The sequence below is a fragment of the Paramisgurnus dabryanus genome, chromosome 21 (genome assembly GCF_030506205.2).
Source record: "Paramisgurnus dabryanus chromosome 21, PD_genome_1.1, whole genome shotgun sequence".
NCBI classification, from domain to species: domain Eukaryota; kingdom Metazoa; phylum Chordata; class Actinopteri; order Cypriniformes; family Cobitidae; genus Paramisgurnus; species Paramisgurnus dabryanus.
In genome coordinates this window covers 1363803-1381057 of record NC_133357.1, presented here as the reverse complement: position 1 = coordinate 1381057, position 17255 = coordinate 1363803, and the positions used below count along the sequence as shown (strand labels likewise).

The 17255-nt window shown below is 36.3% G+C and overlaps 1 protein-coding gene across 2 annotated transcripts; it reads left to right on the top strand.

The window, feature by feature from the left end:
- The first annotated feature begins 1831 nt into the window (after positions 1 to 1831).
- tfcp2 (transcription factor CP2) lies at positions 1832 to 16835 on the top strand. 2 transcript variants are annotated; one of them, XM_065285391.1, is made up of 17 exons: positions 1832 to 2126; positions 2425 to 2637; positions 3387 to 3538; positions 4118 to 4194; positions 4415 to 4520; positions 4676 to 4782; positions 5621 to 5773; positions 5881 to 5991; positions 7266 to 7354; positions 7804 to 7852; positions 11937 to 11978; positions 12239 to 12332; positions 12597 to 12687; positions 12936 to 13042; positions 15075 to 15217; positions 15427 to 15478; positions 15573 to 16835. In XM_065285391.1, the coding sequence occupies exons 2-17, from the start codon at positions 2516 to 2518 to the stop codon at positions 15608 to 15610; spliced, it is 1533 nt and encodes a 510-aa protein (XP_065141463.1). In that variant the 5' UTR covers positions 1832 to 2126; positions 2425 to 2515; the 3' UTR covers positions 15611 to 16835. The 2 variants fall into 2 exon arrangements, with proteins under 2 accessions (XP_065141463.1, XP_065141464.1); XM_065285392.1 differs by lacking the exon at positions 11937 to 11978.
- The last annotated feature ends 420 nt before the right edge of the window (positions 16836 to 17255 follow it).

The following is a 17255-nucleotide window of genomic DNA, read 5'->3' as shown; positions in this document are numbered from 1 at the left end:
GCAAGTAATGACTTTTTTCTCAGATCACAGATTTCTGACTGTTCACAGTACACAAATCAAGTTTATTTTAAACGACTAAACCTAAAAATAATGGTTGGGTAAGGGTGAAATGTAGCAACCAATAGGACAATTTCCTATGGATTTTCCATGTTTCACTTGTGTTGTTTTGAGAAACGGTTGTACGTTCATACTTGATACCGAGCTCTACTGAAAAAAAAACAATAAAACCATTACAGAAAATTCTAATGGTTTCCATTAAAATACCAATAGGAACCATTAGCTTTTACCATTAAAACCACTACACTGTAGTGTGTTTTGGGCCATATTTCATTAGAACCAATAAAATTCCCAATAAAACCATAAGAATTTTCTGTAATGGTTTTATTGTTTATATATATATATATATATATATATATATATACACATATATATATAGAACCCCAGCAAACACAGAACGTTCCTCTAACATTAGTTTTTGGCTTTCCAGAATGTTTTTTGCCAAGGTTTGTATTTTGTTAGCCAGGAAAGTTTTCTTTACATAAATATAACGTTATTTTTATGTTAGTTTAACGTTTCCCTAACGTTTTAGGAACATTATTCTAACGTTAGGGGAATGTTAAACCAACCTAAAAATAACGTTTCCCCTAACGTTATGAGAACGTTATTCTAAAGTTAGGGGAACGTTAAACTAACCTAAAAATAACATTCTATTTATGTAAAGAAAACTTTCCTTGCTAACAAAAACAAACCTTGATAAATAACGTTATGGAAACCAAAAAACTAACGTTAGGGGAGCGTTTTGGGAACCAACATTATTATTATTATTATTATTATTATTATTATTATTATTATTATTATTATTATTATTATTATTAAAAATTGTTAGCTTGGACTGTCATAAAAAACAACAACATCAAAAAAAAATGAAATCATCACAGATTGAAATTATATTGGTTTTTAATGAAAACGGAATATGTTGGCTTGTATTGGTGGGATGCTAACTGATGTAAACTTTGTAATGGTTTTAATAGTAAACGTCAACAAAACAGCTGATGCTCCATAATATTTAAAGGCGTTTCTATTTGTTTTAAATTTATTTATTTAATACATTAATTAATTAATTATATATTGCGTTAATGCAAGGTTACAAAAGTTTGAATTTCCACTTATATTCCTCAAACTTTATATGATAACAATATTTTAGAGGACTGCATGCCATGTATAAATGTACATTTGTTTATAATAATAATAATAAATAAATAAATAAATAAATAAATAAATAAATAAATAAATAAATATATATATATATATATATATTTGACGTCTTATTTAAAAAAAATATGTTATTGCATATAAACATATATACATATACATACATATATGACAACAAGAGAGTTACAACAATGCATTGTACAATGTTGTCAGTGTACATATGTAAATGATTAATATAATCCAAACTAAAAACAATAACATAAAGATAGCCAGAGAAAACAAACAAACAAAAAAACAACCCCCCATATGAGTGCAGATATCTAGTCTATATCAAATTTGCAGATAATATAAGAAGCCCTTAAAGCTTTTAAATTTTTACATTTGTTTACTACATTACAATATTGCTTAAATTCGTTGATAAAATGGAAGAAATTGGGTTTACTACCAGACCATTTCATTTTGTGTACATGAAACTTCCCCATTTAGATCAGTAATTGTTGTTCATAATAATAATAATAATAATAATAAAATATATATTTTAGAGGACATCCTGCGGTTGTCATGGTAACTTTGCCCTGCTCCACGCCGATAGATGGCGCCGGTGAGCCGTCACCGCTTTGGTCGTTAGTAATGAAGAACACTGAGGATAGTACGGCGATTTCTACATTATAGAAGAGATAAACAAACATGTAATAGCACACTTACGACGTTATTTACTCGTTTTTTATCACCTCTACACCTAAGTCATTTTCTTTAGATATTTGCCGCATTGTCACTGCGTAGCCGCGAGCCGTTAGTGAAATCAGTCTGTCTTTCTGCATCAAAACGAAGTTGTTTGCCGTAAGGAGGACGACGTGAAAAAATGGCGTGAAACGATGAGCTTTACCACATTTTCTATCTGACCTCTGTCAGGGGTAATTACTAATTTTATTATGTCGTTTGTGGTCAAATAACACGTGCATTCATGAAGTCTCTGTTTAAATATAGCGATATGCTTTATTTGAAAGTTTTCTCCATGCTTTACTTACACAGTGTGACCAACGCATACATGATCATAATGTTGAAGTATCTGCACTTTCTGAATGTCATTTGTGGATTTATCTGTATTATATATTTTTTTAAATCTTTATTTCACAGTAGTTAATACTTTAAATACATGCTTTAACTGAATACTGGGGTTCAAATTTAAACGAGCTTGTATTTTATTTTCAGACAGGTGTCTGTGATCACCCATAAACCAAAAAGGGACACTGCAAGTGAATTAGTTTTCCCATAAATTCACTTAATATTGAGGTGGAAAGCCATGGCTTGGGCTCTGAAACTACCCCTTGCCGATGAGGTGATCGAGTCTGGTCTGGTCCAGGATTTTGATGCCAGTCTGTCAGGAATCGGGCAAGAACTTGGAGCTGGAGCTTACAGCATGAGGTGAGTCTGCTTTTAAATGATGTCAAATTATTAGTAAAGTATAGTGGGGTTTGACAAATGATGCATGTTATATATAAACCATGCATGACTGATGATGGGAACCACTGTTTTTATCTTATTAAAAATATTTATTTTATTTGGCTGGCCAGACTATGTTGTCACTCCATGGCATTTTAAATGTTTGGGCACTATTTGACCTTGCATAGATACACATGCTCATCTTTACATTGTCTTGCATTGATTTTGTACATAAAGAAAGCAACCATTTTTAGAAGCAGAGATCTGTGTGTGTGTGGGCTGAATGGGCTGTTATAGGGTTTGATATCAGATATGGGTGTTTGGGTACCACAGAGGCGTACCTCAAGTTTTGGTAATGTGACCTATAAAATTGCCCTAATTTGCTAGTTTATAAAATTCCTTAAAATGGTTTGGTTTAAATATTTATGAATTTTAACGTTGAGAGGCAGACGGATTAACGATGCTTAGCACCTTCAGTTGGTCTCCAGGTAACAAAATAGCTGCCTGTTATAAACCACATGTTCCTGCCATCTGCGTAATGAGTTGTTAGATGTTTGAGTAGCGTTAGAAATGTACTCCGTGAACTTCAAAATGTACATATTGTGTCTGTTTAATTGTTGCATGTTATCTCGCACAAAAAAAACTTTGCTGCAAACATTATATTCATGTAGAAAATGCTAAACAAGACCATTAAAATGTTCAAATCCTTTTGTTTCTCTTTGTTTTTGTAGTGATGTGCTGGCTCTACCCATCTTTAAGCAGGAGGAGTCTAATTTACCTCCAGAAAGCGACAATAAGATTCTTCCCTTTCAGTACGTGCTTTGTGCCGCCACATCTCCTGCCGTTAAACTGCATGATGAGACGCTCACCTACCTCAATCAAGGTCTGTTCACGCTGACGGAAACAACATCACTTCACTTTGATAATGATGTTTTTGCTGTAGAATCCTCGTCCATTATGATGCTAATCTCAGTACAGATCTGTTCTGATAATGTACAGAGAGCCCATCCTGTTGTTATCACGAAATAAGCCCCTTAAGTGTGATTCAAGACCCCAGAGATCAGACTGTCGGGGATTATTTCTGCAATAACAACTGGCTCCATATACATTATCGCTTACTTAAAGGCGATCTCTGAAAGCCAATGTTTAAATTTGAAATCACCTAAACAAACACGCCCCATCCTTATTGAATCTGGACCTTCTTTTAATGACCCTCCACGCACATATGACACCCAGGCAACGATGTCTGTTAGTAAACACGCTCCTTACTGCTGATTGGATACAAGTGTGTTTTGGTACTTGGCCCGACTCCCTCTTCCAAAGCGTTTTTCAAAAATCATGCCCCCCGCCTTTAACAGTTACTATTTGATTTTAAAAATGTATTAGTAAATGCAGAAATTAACATGAACTAGATTTTAAAAAATGGTTTGAAAACTTAACATTCTGCTATTTTTGTCTGCAGGACAGTCTTATGAGATTCGAATGCTGGACAATCGTAAATTGAGTGAACTTCCTGAGATCAATGGTAAAATGGTGAAGGTGAGACTTTGCTGTCTGTTCTTGCTGCTGACCATGGGTTTATTCTTTATAATTCACGCTTCCCACATGCAGGATTATTTCGACATCAAGTCTGAGTCACTTTAGCCGTTCAAAATCCTTTAAGTGGCCCTCTTAATCTACGTTTGGGTAAACTGCCTGTCATTGCATTATACATGAAATGGACCTGGTGATGAGTCACTTGTGTTTCTGTGGCCTGCAGAGCATCATCCGTGTCGTGTTTCACGACCGCCGCCTGCAGTACACCGAACATCAGCAGCTGGAGGGCTGGCGTTGGAACAGACCGGGAGATCGAATCCTTGATTTAGGTAAATACTGTAATTTACTGCCTATTGAAGAGTGGAAAGTCGGATTATTTAAATCACGTGGCAGTGTTATATGATTCTCGGATGGGAGAAAATTCTAGCAGACACAACAAAGTTGCAACAGATGAATAACAAGCTTGCTTGGAAATTCTTCCCAGATATCCCGATGTCCGTGGGAGTGGTCGATCCCAGGGCAAACCCTACACAACTAAACACAGTGGAATTCCTTTGGGACCCCTCAAAGAGGACCTCTGTGTTTATTCAGGTATCATGAACCAACTTTCCCAGACATTACTTTTTCACTTCTAGTAAATCACACCATCACACTAGGAAGTTATTTTTTATCTTTTTACCTAGTGTGTGCATTTGTCCGAAACAAAATTTTGTGACATAACAGTTCCTAATAAAATATCAAACGTGCACTTTCTCTATCTCTCCTTCATTATACTGATCTATTATGTTATTAGTGGTATTAAGGCATATATATATATAAACTAGAATATAGACCAAATACATTTACAGACAATTTAGCAGACACTTTTATCCAATACAAAAGCAAGGAATAACAGCAAAGTGATTTGTCAAACATACCCCGGGGAAAAATAAGTATTTGACACATCAGCATTTTTATCAGTAAGGGGATTTCTAAGTGGGCTATTGACACAGTATTTCAACCAGATGTAGCCATCTAGTCAAATATTGAATTCATACAAAGAAATCAGAACATTTAAGTATACAAGTTGAGTCATAATAAATAAAATGAAATGACACAGGGAATAATTATTGAATAAGAGAACAAGGTGCGAAACTGCATATAAAGCCAGGAGATCACCTGAAATCAGTACTGAGAGAGAAACTCGGCCCCCTATCAGTACTAATTGATATCAGCTGCTTTAGTCCTAATTGTGTCAATAGCCCACTTAGAAATCCCCTTACTGATAAAAATGCTGATGTGTCAAATACTTATTTTCCCCGCTGTATATACTACTAAATCACTCAAACAATACCTTAAAAAGTATTATACACCAAGTCCTGTCTTATACCCAGTACCAGCTGTAACCACAACGTCTGGGATTATATTAATATTTCCCTGCTTGTTTCAGGTTCACTGTATAAGCACAGAATTCACTATGCGCAAGCACGGAGGAGAAAAGGGAGTGCCGTTTCGTATTCAGATTGACACTTTTAAGGAGAACGAGGCTGGAGAATACACCGAACACCTCCACTCCGCCAGTTGCCAAATCAAAGTCTTTAAGGTGGGCCAAGGTTTTTACTGATGATAAGCATTTACAATGTGATGCCTGTATTATTAAAACATTGTTTCTTTGGAAATTAATTAATAGTAAAATGATGTTTTTTTTAGCCTAAAGGAGCAGACAGAAAACAAAAGACAGACCGAGAAAAAATGGAAAAACGGGCACCACAGGAAAAGGAGAAATACCAACCTTCATATGAGACAACCATTCTCACTGAGGTGTGTTTCAAACCCTTTTACATGTGATTTTAAACCTTGGGTTTAAATGTACACTGCTTAACAAATTTATTAGACCACCGCCCCATGAAAGGTTTGTGCCATAGCTGCCCTTAACGAACACTATTGTGATTAACAAAATATTTTTTTTCTTTATTGGTTAATCCAACTGTATGTGTAACCTCGTAGGGCAGTAAAATTTCCCTTATTTTCAAATCCCAATGTTTACAGGTATGGGACTAGCCCCAAGTAATATTACAGGGTTCCCACGGGTCCTTGAAATCCTTGAAAGTTTGTGAATCTGGGAAAAAAATGTAAGGCCCTGGGGAAGTTTTTGAAAATATCCATACATAGATACAGGTCATTGAAAGTGCTTGAATCTATTTTATGCAAGAAGTTTTCTAGGAAACAAATCCCTATTATTCCCTGTGTAGTGTAGGATAATATCATAAAAATTCTAGACTTTTTAAGCACACGTGCTAAACTGTTAGCTTTAAATGCTGCTTATATCTTCTGTATGCGAATGTTGATTCATACAAAAATGCTTTTTTGCATAGTTGTGTTTGACACATGAAAACGTCTGGGGTTAGGTATGTAACTGTTGTTCCCTGAGAAGGGAATGAGACGCTGCGTCTCCCCGCCATACTTCCTGCGTCCCTGTAACACCGTCTTTGGCAATATTTCAGATAGCGATATACTTCCTGGCTCCCGCGTCACACTGTCTTTGTCGTTAAGCCTCACTATTGGTTGAATTTGATTTACACATTCAAACACACTTACCCCTGGAGGCGTCCCCAAAGTATCACCGCAGTGACGCAGCGCGAGTTCCCTCGAAAGGGAACTGTAACAATGTATCTTAAAAGGTAACACGATGTAACCTTGCTCTCACTTGAAATGTGCCACACATTTAGTATTTGAATTTGAGGGTATTGCACCTGGAAAGTCCTTGAAAGGTCCTTGAATTTGAAGTTAACTAAGGTGTGGGAAACCCTGTATTAGGATGTTAAGTAGTTTTTACATGTATATCTTACCAAACTATAATACTGGTGTGCATCTTCGGTACAAAAAGTACTTCTTTTCAAAATTGTGAACTCTCTAAAATAGAAAGAGTCCACATTTGTGAATAAGACAGGTGGTCTAATAAATTTGTGGAGGACTGTATGTCCACATGGAATCAATTATTGAACAGATCCTGATATTACTGTGCAATTCTGGTGCCGTTTTCTCTATCACCTGATTTTGATATGCAATAATATTAAGTATGTTTATTTAAACAGTGCTCTCCATGGCCTGAGATTACATACGTCAACAATTCCCCATCACCAGGTTTTAACAGCTCCCAAAACAGCTTTCCTGTAATTGAAGGGTAGGTAATGTTTACAAACAGAGAAATTGCAAATAGATTTGAGATTTTATAGCATCTATGATTAAAGGGATAGTTTACCAAAAATGATTTTTCTGTCATTTACTCACTGTCAAGTTTTTAAAAACGTGTATACATTTATTGTTTTGCTGAACACAGATATTTTGAGCAGTGTTTCTAACCAAACTGTTTTAGAGCACCACTGACTTTCATGATATTTTTCTTTCGTACTATGGAAGTCAATGGTGCTTCTGTTTCCTGCTTCATTATGAAATATCTTCCTTTGTGTTCAGCAAAACAAATAAATGTATACAGGTTTGTAACAACTTTATGGTGAGTAAATATAATAATTTTTGGGTGAACTATCTCTTTAAGATCTCCGTGATCTACCATTTCATTTGTGACCATTTTCTGGCTTTCATTTGTGTTCTTTTCATCCCCGCCCTTTTTAGAAATGGTTCACCCAATCATCAGCCGGAGCCTGTTGCACAATTAGCAGATGTAAGTGTTCGTTTAGCCCCTTCCTTTTTCATTGTTTCATAGGATTTTGTTATAAATATGAAACTGTAATAGTTGTGTCGTAGGTCTAGTACCCATAGCAGTATATGTGCATGGAGATAAGAAAAGCAAAACTGATTTTAGATCAGCTGTTTGAATGAAATGCATTCATCCCCATGTATGTTTGGTGCTCATCCTTTTTTAATAACATTTCAACATATTTAATATTTGCTGCAAATTAGTAAATCTTTGTTTCTTTGGGATTTGATTTGAATGACAGTAAGTTTGACATACAGTGGTGTTCAAAAGTCTGAGTCCACTAATTTAGTTTTTTATAAAAAATATTAGCACATTAGCATGCTTTCTATCTTTGTGTTACACAAGTCTATTTAAGGAAGTTGCTGCACCTCCATATTTGCAATGCCTCCAGATCTTGCAAAAGCAAGACCTTTCAGAAGTCCCTCCCCTAGAGGATGTCATTCTTTAACGGTTGATGATTGGCTCTTTTTAATGAATGGTGGGACTAGAGCAGCCATACTGACTGTTCCCATTTCCCCATTCATATAAATACCAGTGATGCATCTTGGTAACATTTGGTTTTCTTTTTGGGGGGGGGGTATTGTGGACTCAGACTATTTTGAACCCCACTGACTTTATACCTGTTGGGAATGAATGAATAGAAACAGTTAGCTGATCTTTAGCATTTTGTGTGTGTGTGTGTGTGTATGATTCATAGTTTCTTTGCATCCATTTACATGAATAATATAAGAAAAACCCTCATTTCCACTCACATTCCTGCAACTGTAAGCTGCTGTGGTTTGTTGCTGTGATACTTGTGCATGTCCATTCATACATCAGAGAATATGTTGCTTGTAGTTTTGTACTTTGTTGAATTCAGTTGTGTGTTTATATATATATATATATATATACACAGTACCAGTCAAGAGTTTGGACACACATACTTATTAGTACTGTCTACAATAGTATCGAAGTAATCAAATCTTTAACCTCCTATAACCCGAGCTTTGGTTTGGCTTGCATTTTAGATTTCTTCCAGCTATTTGGTGTTGGGAAGAACCAATAAGTATAATACTAACCAAATATTTGGTTGAGGAGTCAACCAAACAAGAAGAAGAGTCAACATCAGAAAAAATGTCGGAAAACATTTATTCAAATGTAAATACATAAGGAAAAGAGCTGTTCCTTGGTGTTAAATTGTGCTTGTTTAAAGGGATAGTTTGGCCAAAAATGATATTAAACCCATGATTTTAAAGTGCGTCCATCCTTCACAAATTAAATCCAAACGGCTCCAGGATGATAAACAAAGGTCTTCTGAGGGTAATCCGCGCGGTGTTGTTGTAGAAATATCCATATTTAAAACTTTATTAACGTAAATAAATACCTTCTGGTAGCGCCGCCATCTTAGACTCCTCTGTATTCAGGAGAGAGTATTAGCGTAGTGTACGCACTTTTCTTAGTGACGTATGACAAATTCGGAGGGCGGGGGTACAGAGCAGCAGCAGAGTAGCCTCCGTAGGCTGCGTAAGCTCTCATCCTGAATGTGGACGCGACTTAGATGGCGGCGCTACCGGAAGGTATTTATTTTCGTTAATAAAGGAGCCGTTTGGATTTAATTTGTGAAGGATGGACACACTTTTTTGGACTTGAAGGTCGTGGACCCCGTAACATTACATTTAATCAAGTGAAAGATCTAAAACATTTTCTAAAATATCCGAAAATGTGTTTGTCTGAAAAACGATGAACATATGCAACTCGGACAGCTTGGGGGTGAGTAAATCATGGGTTTAATATCATTTTTGGCCGAACTATCCCTTTAACATCATCCAAATTAATGGCTCATTTGTTGTTATGACGACGATGTACGTCACTTGATGTATCAACATGCTGGATGTAGTATGTCCGAATTTCATATTCATACTATAGGCGATTTCAGCAGTAACAACATAAACCAACGGCTTTCGTGGTCAACACGTTACTTCCGGTAAACTCTGATAAGAATAAAACAACAAAGTCCTTTTAAAGTATAGTAGTCAACATTTGAAGTGAATCAAAAACGTTCATCAAAGTTGTCCTAAGACAAGAATGGGTATTGGGTATTGGCTTTAAGACAACTTTTAGGAAAAGTTTTGATCCACTTCAAATGTTGACTAGTGTAGTTTATTTATATAATGAGCAAAACAAACAACAGGTAGATTTCCTAGGAAACCAAAACATTTGTTATTTTCGATGAGGTATTTGTTTAACGGTACATTCACACAGGACAGAAGCGTTAACACTCGACGGAAGGCTTCTCTGAAGCTACACATGCTCCGGTCTTCCAGAAACCTAATTGGCTGGCTCTGCCTTGGATATTTGCATAAGGCGATCTGATTGGCTGACGCACGCGTAGCCACTTGAAAAGTTGAGAAATGTTTAACTTCTGCCGCGAGCAACGGCAGTGACGCGTCGCTGACGGATCCACAATTCAGTTATTTAAAACAATTCAATTCATCATTAAAAGTGAATGGGAAGCGTTAAAGCTTACGCCCTGTGTAAACGTATCGTAATGCTACGTACACACCAAACGCGGGGCATCGTGTTACTCACTCTAGATTATTCGCGTGATTTAACTTTGTGTCATGTGAATTTTTCACTCGAGTTGAGGAAGCGTCTGATCGCGTCTTTGCATTGACTTTGTATGTAATCTACTCGCGCAAATTTGTTGAACTCGCATCTGGTGTAAACCCAAAGTAAGAGTTCAGTTTCAGAAACTAGTCAGACCATTTAACAAACAGAAACTGGAAGTAAAGTTCGGACCAGACGTGTAATCACGTCACCATTCACGGCGTCCGACGAATGTACTGTTTTAACGGTCGCTAAGTAGGTAGTTCCTATAGACGGTTTCAGCAGTAACAACATAAACAAGTGGCTGTCGCGGTCCGCACGTAACTTCCGGTAAACTCTGCTTATAATAAATAACAACAAAGTACTTTAAACGTAGTTTATTTATATAACAAGCAAATAAACAACACATAGATTACCTAGGAGACCAAAACATTCGTTATTTTCGACGAGGAATTTGTTCAAGATATCAGTTTAGCAACTAGTCAGACCATTAAAAAAACGAAACCGGAAGTAAAGTTCGGATCCAGACGTGTATCACGTGCGTCCGATGAAACCGTCTAGAATTCAGTACGTACTTTCACAGTATGCGATTTTCGGATGCAGGGTGTGGGCATTGTCTCATGATGACAGACATTTTTTAGTGTTGAAGGAATTCCCATGTGTGTTTGTGCTTGTTACCTGTGTCTCCTTCGATTATCGCTATCTTTCCTTTTTTGAACTTAAGAGGTTTATATGTACACATTCAAAATTCATACATAAAAACAATTTGTAGTGTCTACAAAACTACTTTTTAAGCATTTAAGTGTAAGCCTTTAGATCAAAGTATCTTTATAATTAACAGAAATTTTCAGGTGTGTCTAAATTTTTGAATGGTTGTGTATATGGGTGACATTTAGAATATATGAAGAGTTCGGATGCAAAAACCTCTAAGTGCGTCTCACATGTTTTCTCTTAATGGATTCTGCCTACAAAGCAGTATTTCTGAATTAATCTGATTTGAAGCGAAAGTATTTGATGAACATATAATACGTTCTGAGAGGGTTTAATATCAATATATGTTTTGGTGGGGGTGGCGTTTAGTGGCTTTTGCATCTGAGCTTCTCATTTACACATTTTGAATGCATTGTTACAAACCTTTTATATGTTTTTTTTAAGTTATTGCAATAATTGGCTAAATTTGGGGCTAAACATTATTTATAATGGTTCTGCCCCCTTTTGGTCTGTAATATTTTCTTCCTTTTTTTTTCAAATTAACCTCTAACATTTGTTTAAAGATCCCAAATATTGTACTGTTGTAAAGTTTTATTATTTATAAAGCAAGTTTAACACATTTTGAGGTTTCTGTTCATGTAAGTCCCCTTATCTGCCCATGCTTCCTCATCACACGTCAATAACACTAAAGGTTTTGTGGAGGTTTTGGTAAATCTGAGATTTTAAAATTGAGAGACGTTCTGCCTTACAGTTGTCGTTCCATCTACTTACAAGAGACAGTGAAAGCAACCAGGTACATGCATTTATTTGCTCATATGATTATGTTGATAATGAAATGTGTTTCACCAAGAGCAAAACTTGGTTGGTATGAAAAGTTTTTTTTTAATTCCTATTAAAAATGGTAACAAACTATAGGCAGACGATTAGGGAAATGTCAAGGTCATTTTAAGGGGTGTGTCTGTGTGGAAATGGAAAAAGAGACAAATGATGATCGCTTTATGGTCAGTGTGCTAAAGCCTCTTTTGTCCTTTCTCTTTGCCCCCAAACAAACAGAACCTGTTGCCCACGGCAACACCACAGGAAGCACAGCAGTGGCTCCATAGAAACCGATTTTCACCGTTCTGCCGTCTCTTCTCAAACTTTTCGGGTAAAGGGACGATCGGGGACGTATGAATGTGCATCACATCGAATACAGCTCTTACATTTAAAATTCTAATAACTATACGGTGTCTTTACATCATTAAGATGACACATTAGCTCCTATCTAAAAGCAATCTCATACAGAATTTTAATGTAATGTATTTTTTTAATATATTGTAATAGGCCTAGTAATTTCATATGACATTTTGTATAGCATAAAATAACATGATACAGTGATGTAAGTGTATTGATCATCTTTGGCTGGTTTCAGGGGCCGACATGCTCAAACTGACCCGAGAAGACGTCATTCAGATCTGTGGACCTGCCGATGGCATTCGGCTTTTTAATGCACTAAAAGGACGGTAAGGGTTTTCAATGCTATATACAATATTCTCTTGTATGTGCATAAAGTATCCACTATTACAAAAAAGCGGTGTAGTAGTTGAGATGCTTCAGCTATGATTTGAACATAGGTAATTTATTTAGCTTGTTATCAGAAATAATCTACTCTAGAAGGACTGTGTTTTATTGTTTCTTTGCAAGTCAAAAGCAGTTTGTTTATGTTGTTGCCATTGAATCTGTCTATATGTGTTTGTATGTTCCTGTATAGGGTTGTCCGTCCCAGACTTACCATTTACGTGTGTCAGGAATCCCAGCAGGCTCGTGAACAGCAGCAGAAACATGAGAACGGAGATGGATCCAACAGCACTTTCTTCGGTGTGTGTTTATACCTTCAACACTTTTATACATTGACCATAACAGAATAACAGGAATTCTTCGTAGAGCCCTGCACGGGCCAAAAACTACAGCCCTAACCCGGCCATGGCCCGTAGTGTTCAAGCCCTACCCGACCCCAGCCCGACAATGCCTGCAATTTTTTCAGCCCGAACCCGACCTGACCCGAGACCAATATCAATCACTTTTAAGCTCTCTCTGATGCGCGCGCTCTTTGATGCGCGCTCTCTCGGACGCGCACTCTCAGATGCGCGCTGTCTCTGCTACACATGCAAACACACACACACAAAGAGGAGAGATGCTAAAATAAGCCCGACCCAAGCCCGGTTTGTAAAAACAAAACGGCCCAAGCCCGGCCCAAATAGGCTTAGCCTGTCGGGCCCCGACGGGCTTGCAGGGCTCTAATTCTTCGTAAAGGTCTAACATTAAGCATTAACATCAAAAACATGACATATTAATGAGAAAATGAATTTCAGGCAGGAATTGTACCCATTAGCATTTAATTGATGAACTTGTTACTTCACATGATCTTTTGAAAAATGTTGAGATAGTTCTTAAAGGAAAACACCACCGTTTTTCAATATTTTACTATATTCTTACCTCAACTTAGACAAATTAATACATACCTATCTTTTTTCAATGCGTGCACTTAATCTTTGTACACCGCGTCTTGAATGTGTTAGCATTTAGCCTAGCCCCATTCATTCCTTAGGATCCAAACAGGAATGAATTTAGAAGCCACCAAACACTTCCATGTTTTCCCTATTTAAAGACTGTTACATGAGTGGTTACACAAGTAAGTATGGTGGCACAAAATAAAACGTGTCGATTTTTTAAACAGATCAAAAATGAGAACTATATTGTATGGCAGAAGAGCACTTAGTTTGTAGCACTTTGACCTCGGCACGCAGTAACATCACTCCTAAATCCTCCCCCTCTCGCTCAAACTTCTGTCAATATTACTGCGCCCGAGGTCGAAGTTCCTCCATACAATATAGTTCTCATTTTTTATACGCTTAAAAAAGCGCCACGGTTTATTTTGTGCCACCATACTTACTGGTGTAACTACTCTTTAAATAGGGAAAACATGGAAGTGTTTGGTGGCTTCTAAATTCATCCCCGTTTGGATCCTAAGGAATGAATGGGGCTAGGCTAAATGCTAACACATTCAGGATGTGCTGTACAAAGATTGAGTGCACGCATTGAAAAAAGATAGGTATGTATTCATTTTTTCTAAGTTGAGGTAAGAACATAGTAATATATTGAAAAACTGTGGCGTTTTTTTATTTAACTCTTTCCTCACCATTGACAAGTTTTCTCATCAATTAAGAGAAAACACTTCCCTGCCAATGACGAGTTTTTACGTCAATCCATATTTCCGTTTTTACACTAGATGGCACTCTTACCCAACTTATAAAACACTAAAGCATCCAGTGATTCAAAAACAGTAAAAACTCATTGTATGATCTCTAACAAAAGTCCTTTACAAAAATGCAATTATCTAAGCTTTTTGTCCAAAATTTTGTATTTTTCAAGAAACCTACCCATATTTTCATTTGAAAGCAGAGGGTATGTTCTTTCATTTGATATATTGTATGTTTTTATATTTAAAGAAGACTTTCACGATTGTGAAAATCATAAAAAATGCTGTCTGGCAACTTTTAAAAAAAATCTCTGATGGTGAAAGAGTTAATGTTGTTTTTCTTCAACTGCTCGGCCTTATGTCAAAAAGCAAGCGAAAAGCAAAATTGTTACATATTGATTAAAACAAACCCTTTATTCTTTAAAAATAGAGTGCACTGATGCATCATGCACAATAAAAGCAGGGACATCTATAAAGGAAAAAGGATGAATATTGATTTCATGTTGTCAAGTTCTTTAAATTTCCGGATAGCATTTATGATACTTGGATAGCCTGTGTTTTGATTGTCTTTCCTTTTCAGCATTATTTTTAAATGTAATAATCTGTTGCCCCGTGTCTCATTCTTTCCTTTAATCGTTGTTGTCTGTTTAGTGTATCACGCTGTCTATCTGGAGGAGTTAACAGCCGTGGAGCTGACAGAGAAGTTGGCTCAGCTCTTCAGCATTTCTCCACGCCAGATCAGTCAAATCTTCAAACAAGGGCCCACTGGTATCCATGTGCTAGTCAGTGATGAGGTGAGCTCTTTGTGTGCTTTAATTACGCAAATCAATACATTTTTGTATAGGTTTCTTAATGTTTTTAATTACCCTAATTGAATAAACATTATCAGTGAGCTATTCTTTAAACATATGCTGCGTCCAAATTCGCCTGCTTATACTATGCACTGTTTTTGTTATGGGAAAGTATTTACATTAATGTGACATTTAAATTCTTGTTCAAATAGATGATTCAGAACTTTCAAGATGAGATATGTTTTGTCCTGGACACAATGAAAGGTACGAGCATGCCAGTTATTTGGGAGTATTACGGTTTAACCGTATTTGTAATACCCTGTGCTTTGTAACCTCAACTTTTTTTATGATTTTGCAGCTGAAACAAATGATGGCTATCACATCATTTTAAAGTGACAACAAAGGATATGTGGGGGAGCGAACAGAGCCCTCTGTCTTTCCTAAGATTCAACCCACAACCCCGACACTCCACACTTCCCGGACCGCGCCGCAGATCGCTTTGCTCGGAATAGTAGTGGAGGCAATCATGGAAAAGGAAAAAGGCATCTGACCCTTTTTCATTTCCCCCCCTCTCTCAAAAATCTAAGAAATCTTGCTTTATCTGCATTTCTTTGCTTTGTTGCTTTTTAAACTGAAAAATGATTTAGTCTTATAGTTGTAATGTGCTAAAGCCTTTCCTGACTTGCGATGAGCGATTTAGCCGGTATTAAATACAGTATTATTAAATGTCACCTGTCTGGATATCACCCCCTGAATATTTAGACCCCCATGTGATATGCAGTCCACAAGCCTCAAAGAAAACTCTCTTTATAAACAAAACTGAAGAAAGATGAAAGTTAAGTCACAGTCGAGGGACTTGTCAATAGCAGCCAAGGATATACGGTTGGCCCAGAGATTTCAAGTGTAAAAAAAAATGCAATACATCTTTTATAAGAAATTGTTGAACGTAAAGTAGGCGGTGCCTTTCTCATACGCTGTCACCTTGTTTATAAAGAAACTGTTTAATGTATGATCTCAAAACTTGGCATGATGTTGTTAGGTATGGATGGGAAGAAATGAATTGATACTGCCATCCTGGTATTTTTGGTTTATTTAATTGGCTGTTTCAAGTCAATTGATTGGTTACTTGTTAATTCCTTGTTAAGCCAGCTCAGATCGACTTGACTCTTCATGACTGTTCAGGCATGATATGAGGTTCTCGAGTCTTGATTCCTGAGACACTGCCACAAATGCACATGACGTCACTGGCGGGAGATGAAGCTGGCAGCATCGGGCATTATGTATGTTCCTTTCTAAAACTGTATCATAGTCCTCCCCCAACTTGTTTTTCAGCGTTGCGTATGTTAGTATAGTTTTAACTGATTACCAAGAGCATTATTTTATGGTATAAATTGAGAGATATCATGTTTTACTTCTGTTTGTTTTTTTCTTTTGGATATGACCACTGATGTACTAAGCCTTTAGATGAGGTAAAGGGGAGAAACATTGCACTGCATTTGAAAAGATAGTTGTGATAAGTGCTAAAAGCAAACTAGACCAAGACTGTAAAGAAGTGAGTTGTTGTCTGTTGTGACCCTTTACCATGTCATTGCAATGATTAAATAACTTACCTTGAAGCTTACCTGTTTTGTTTTGTTTTCCTAACACAAACCTAATTTAATTTAGTCTGAATCTGAATGCTATGTCAAGCAATACATATTCATTTTTAAGGTATAAAAACTGCTTGGTCACAAATTTTTGTTGTTCTCATTTTAAAGTTTTCAGAATTTATTTGTAGGTTTGAAAAGGTTAAATATTTGTTTTCAACTGCAAAAATATACTTATAATTTTATACTTTATACATTTTATGCAAACTTTTATATTTTGGTCAGGGAAAATATATTTTTATGTATGGGTGGTAAAATTAGAAATGTATTTGTTGCCCCTGAAATACATTTTGAAATATATGTAAATATATGAAGGTTAAACTTACTAGAGTTTCAAAATTCAAAAATATGTTTATTTAAGCTTTACCTTCAACAAAATGTATTTAGCATAATTT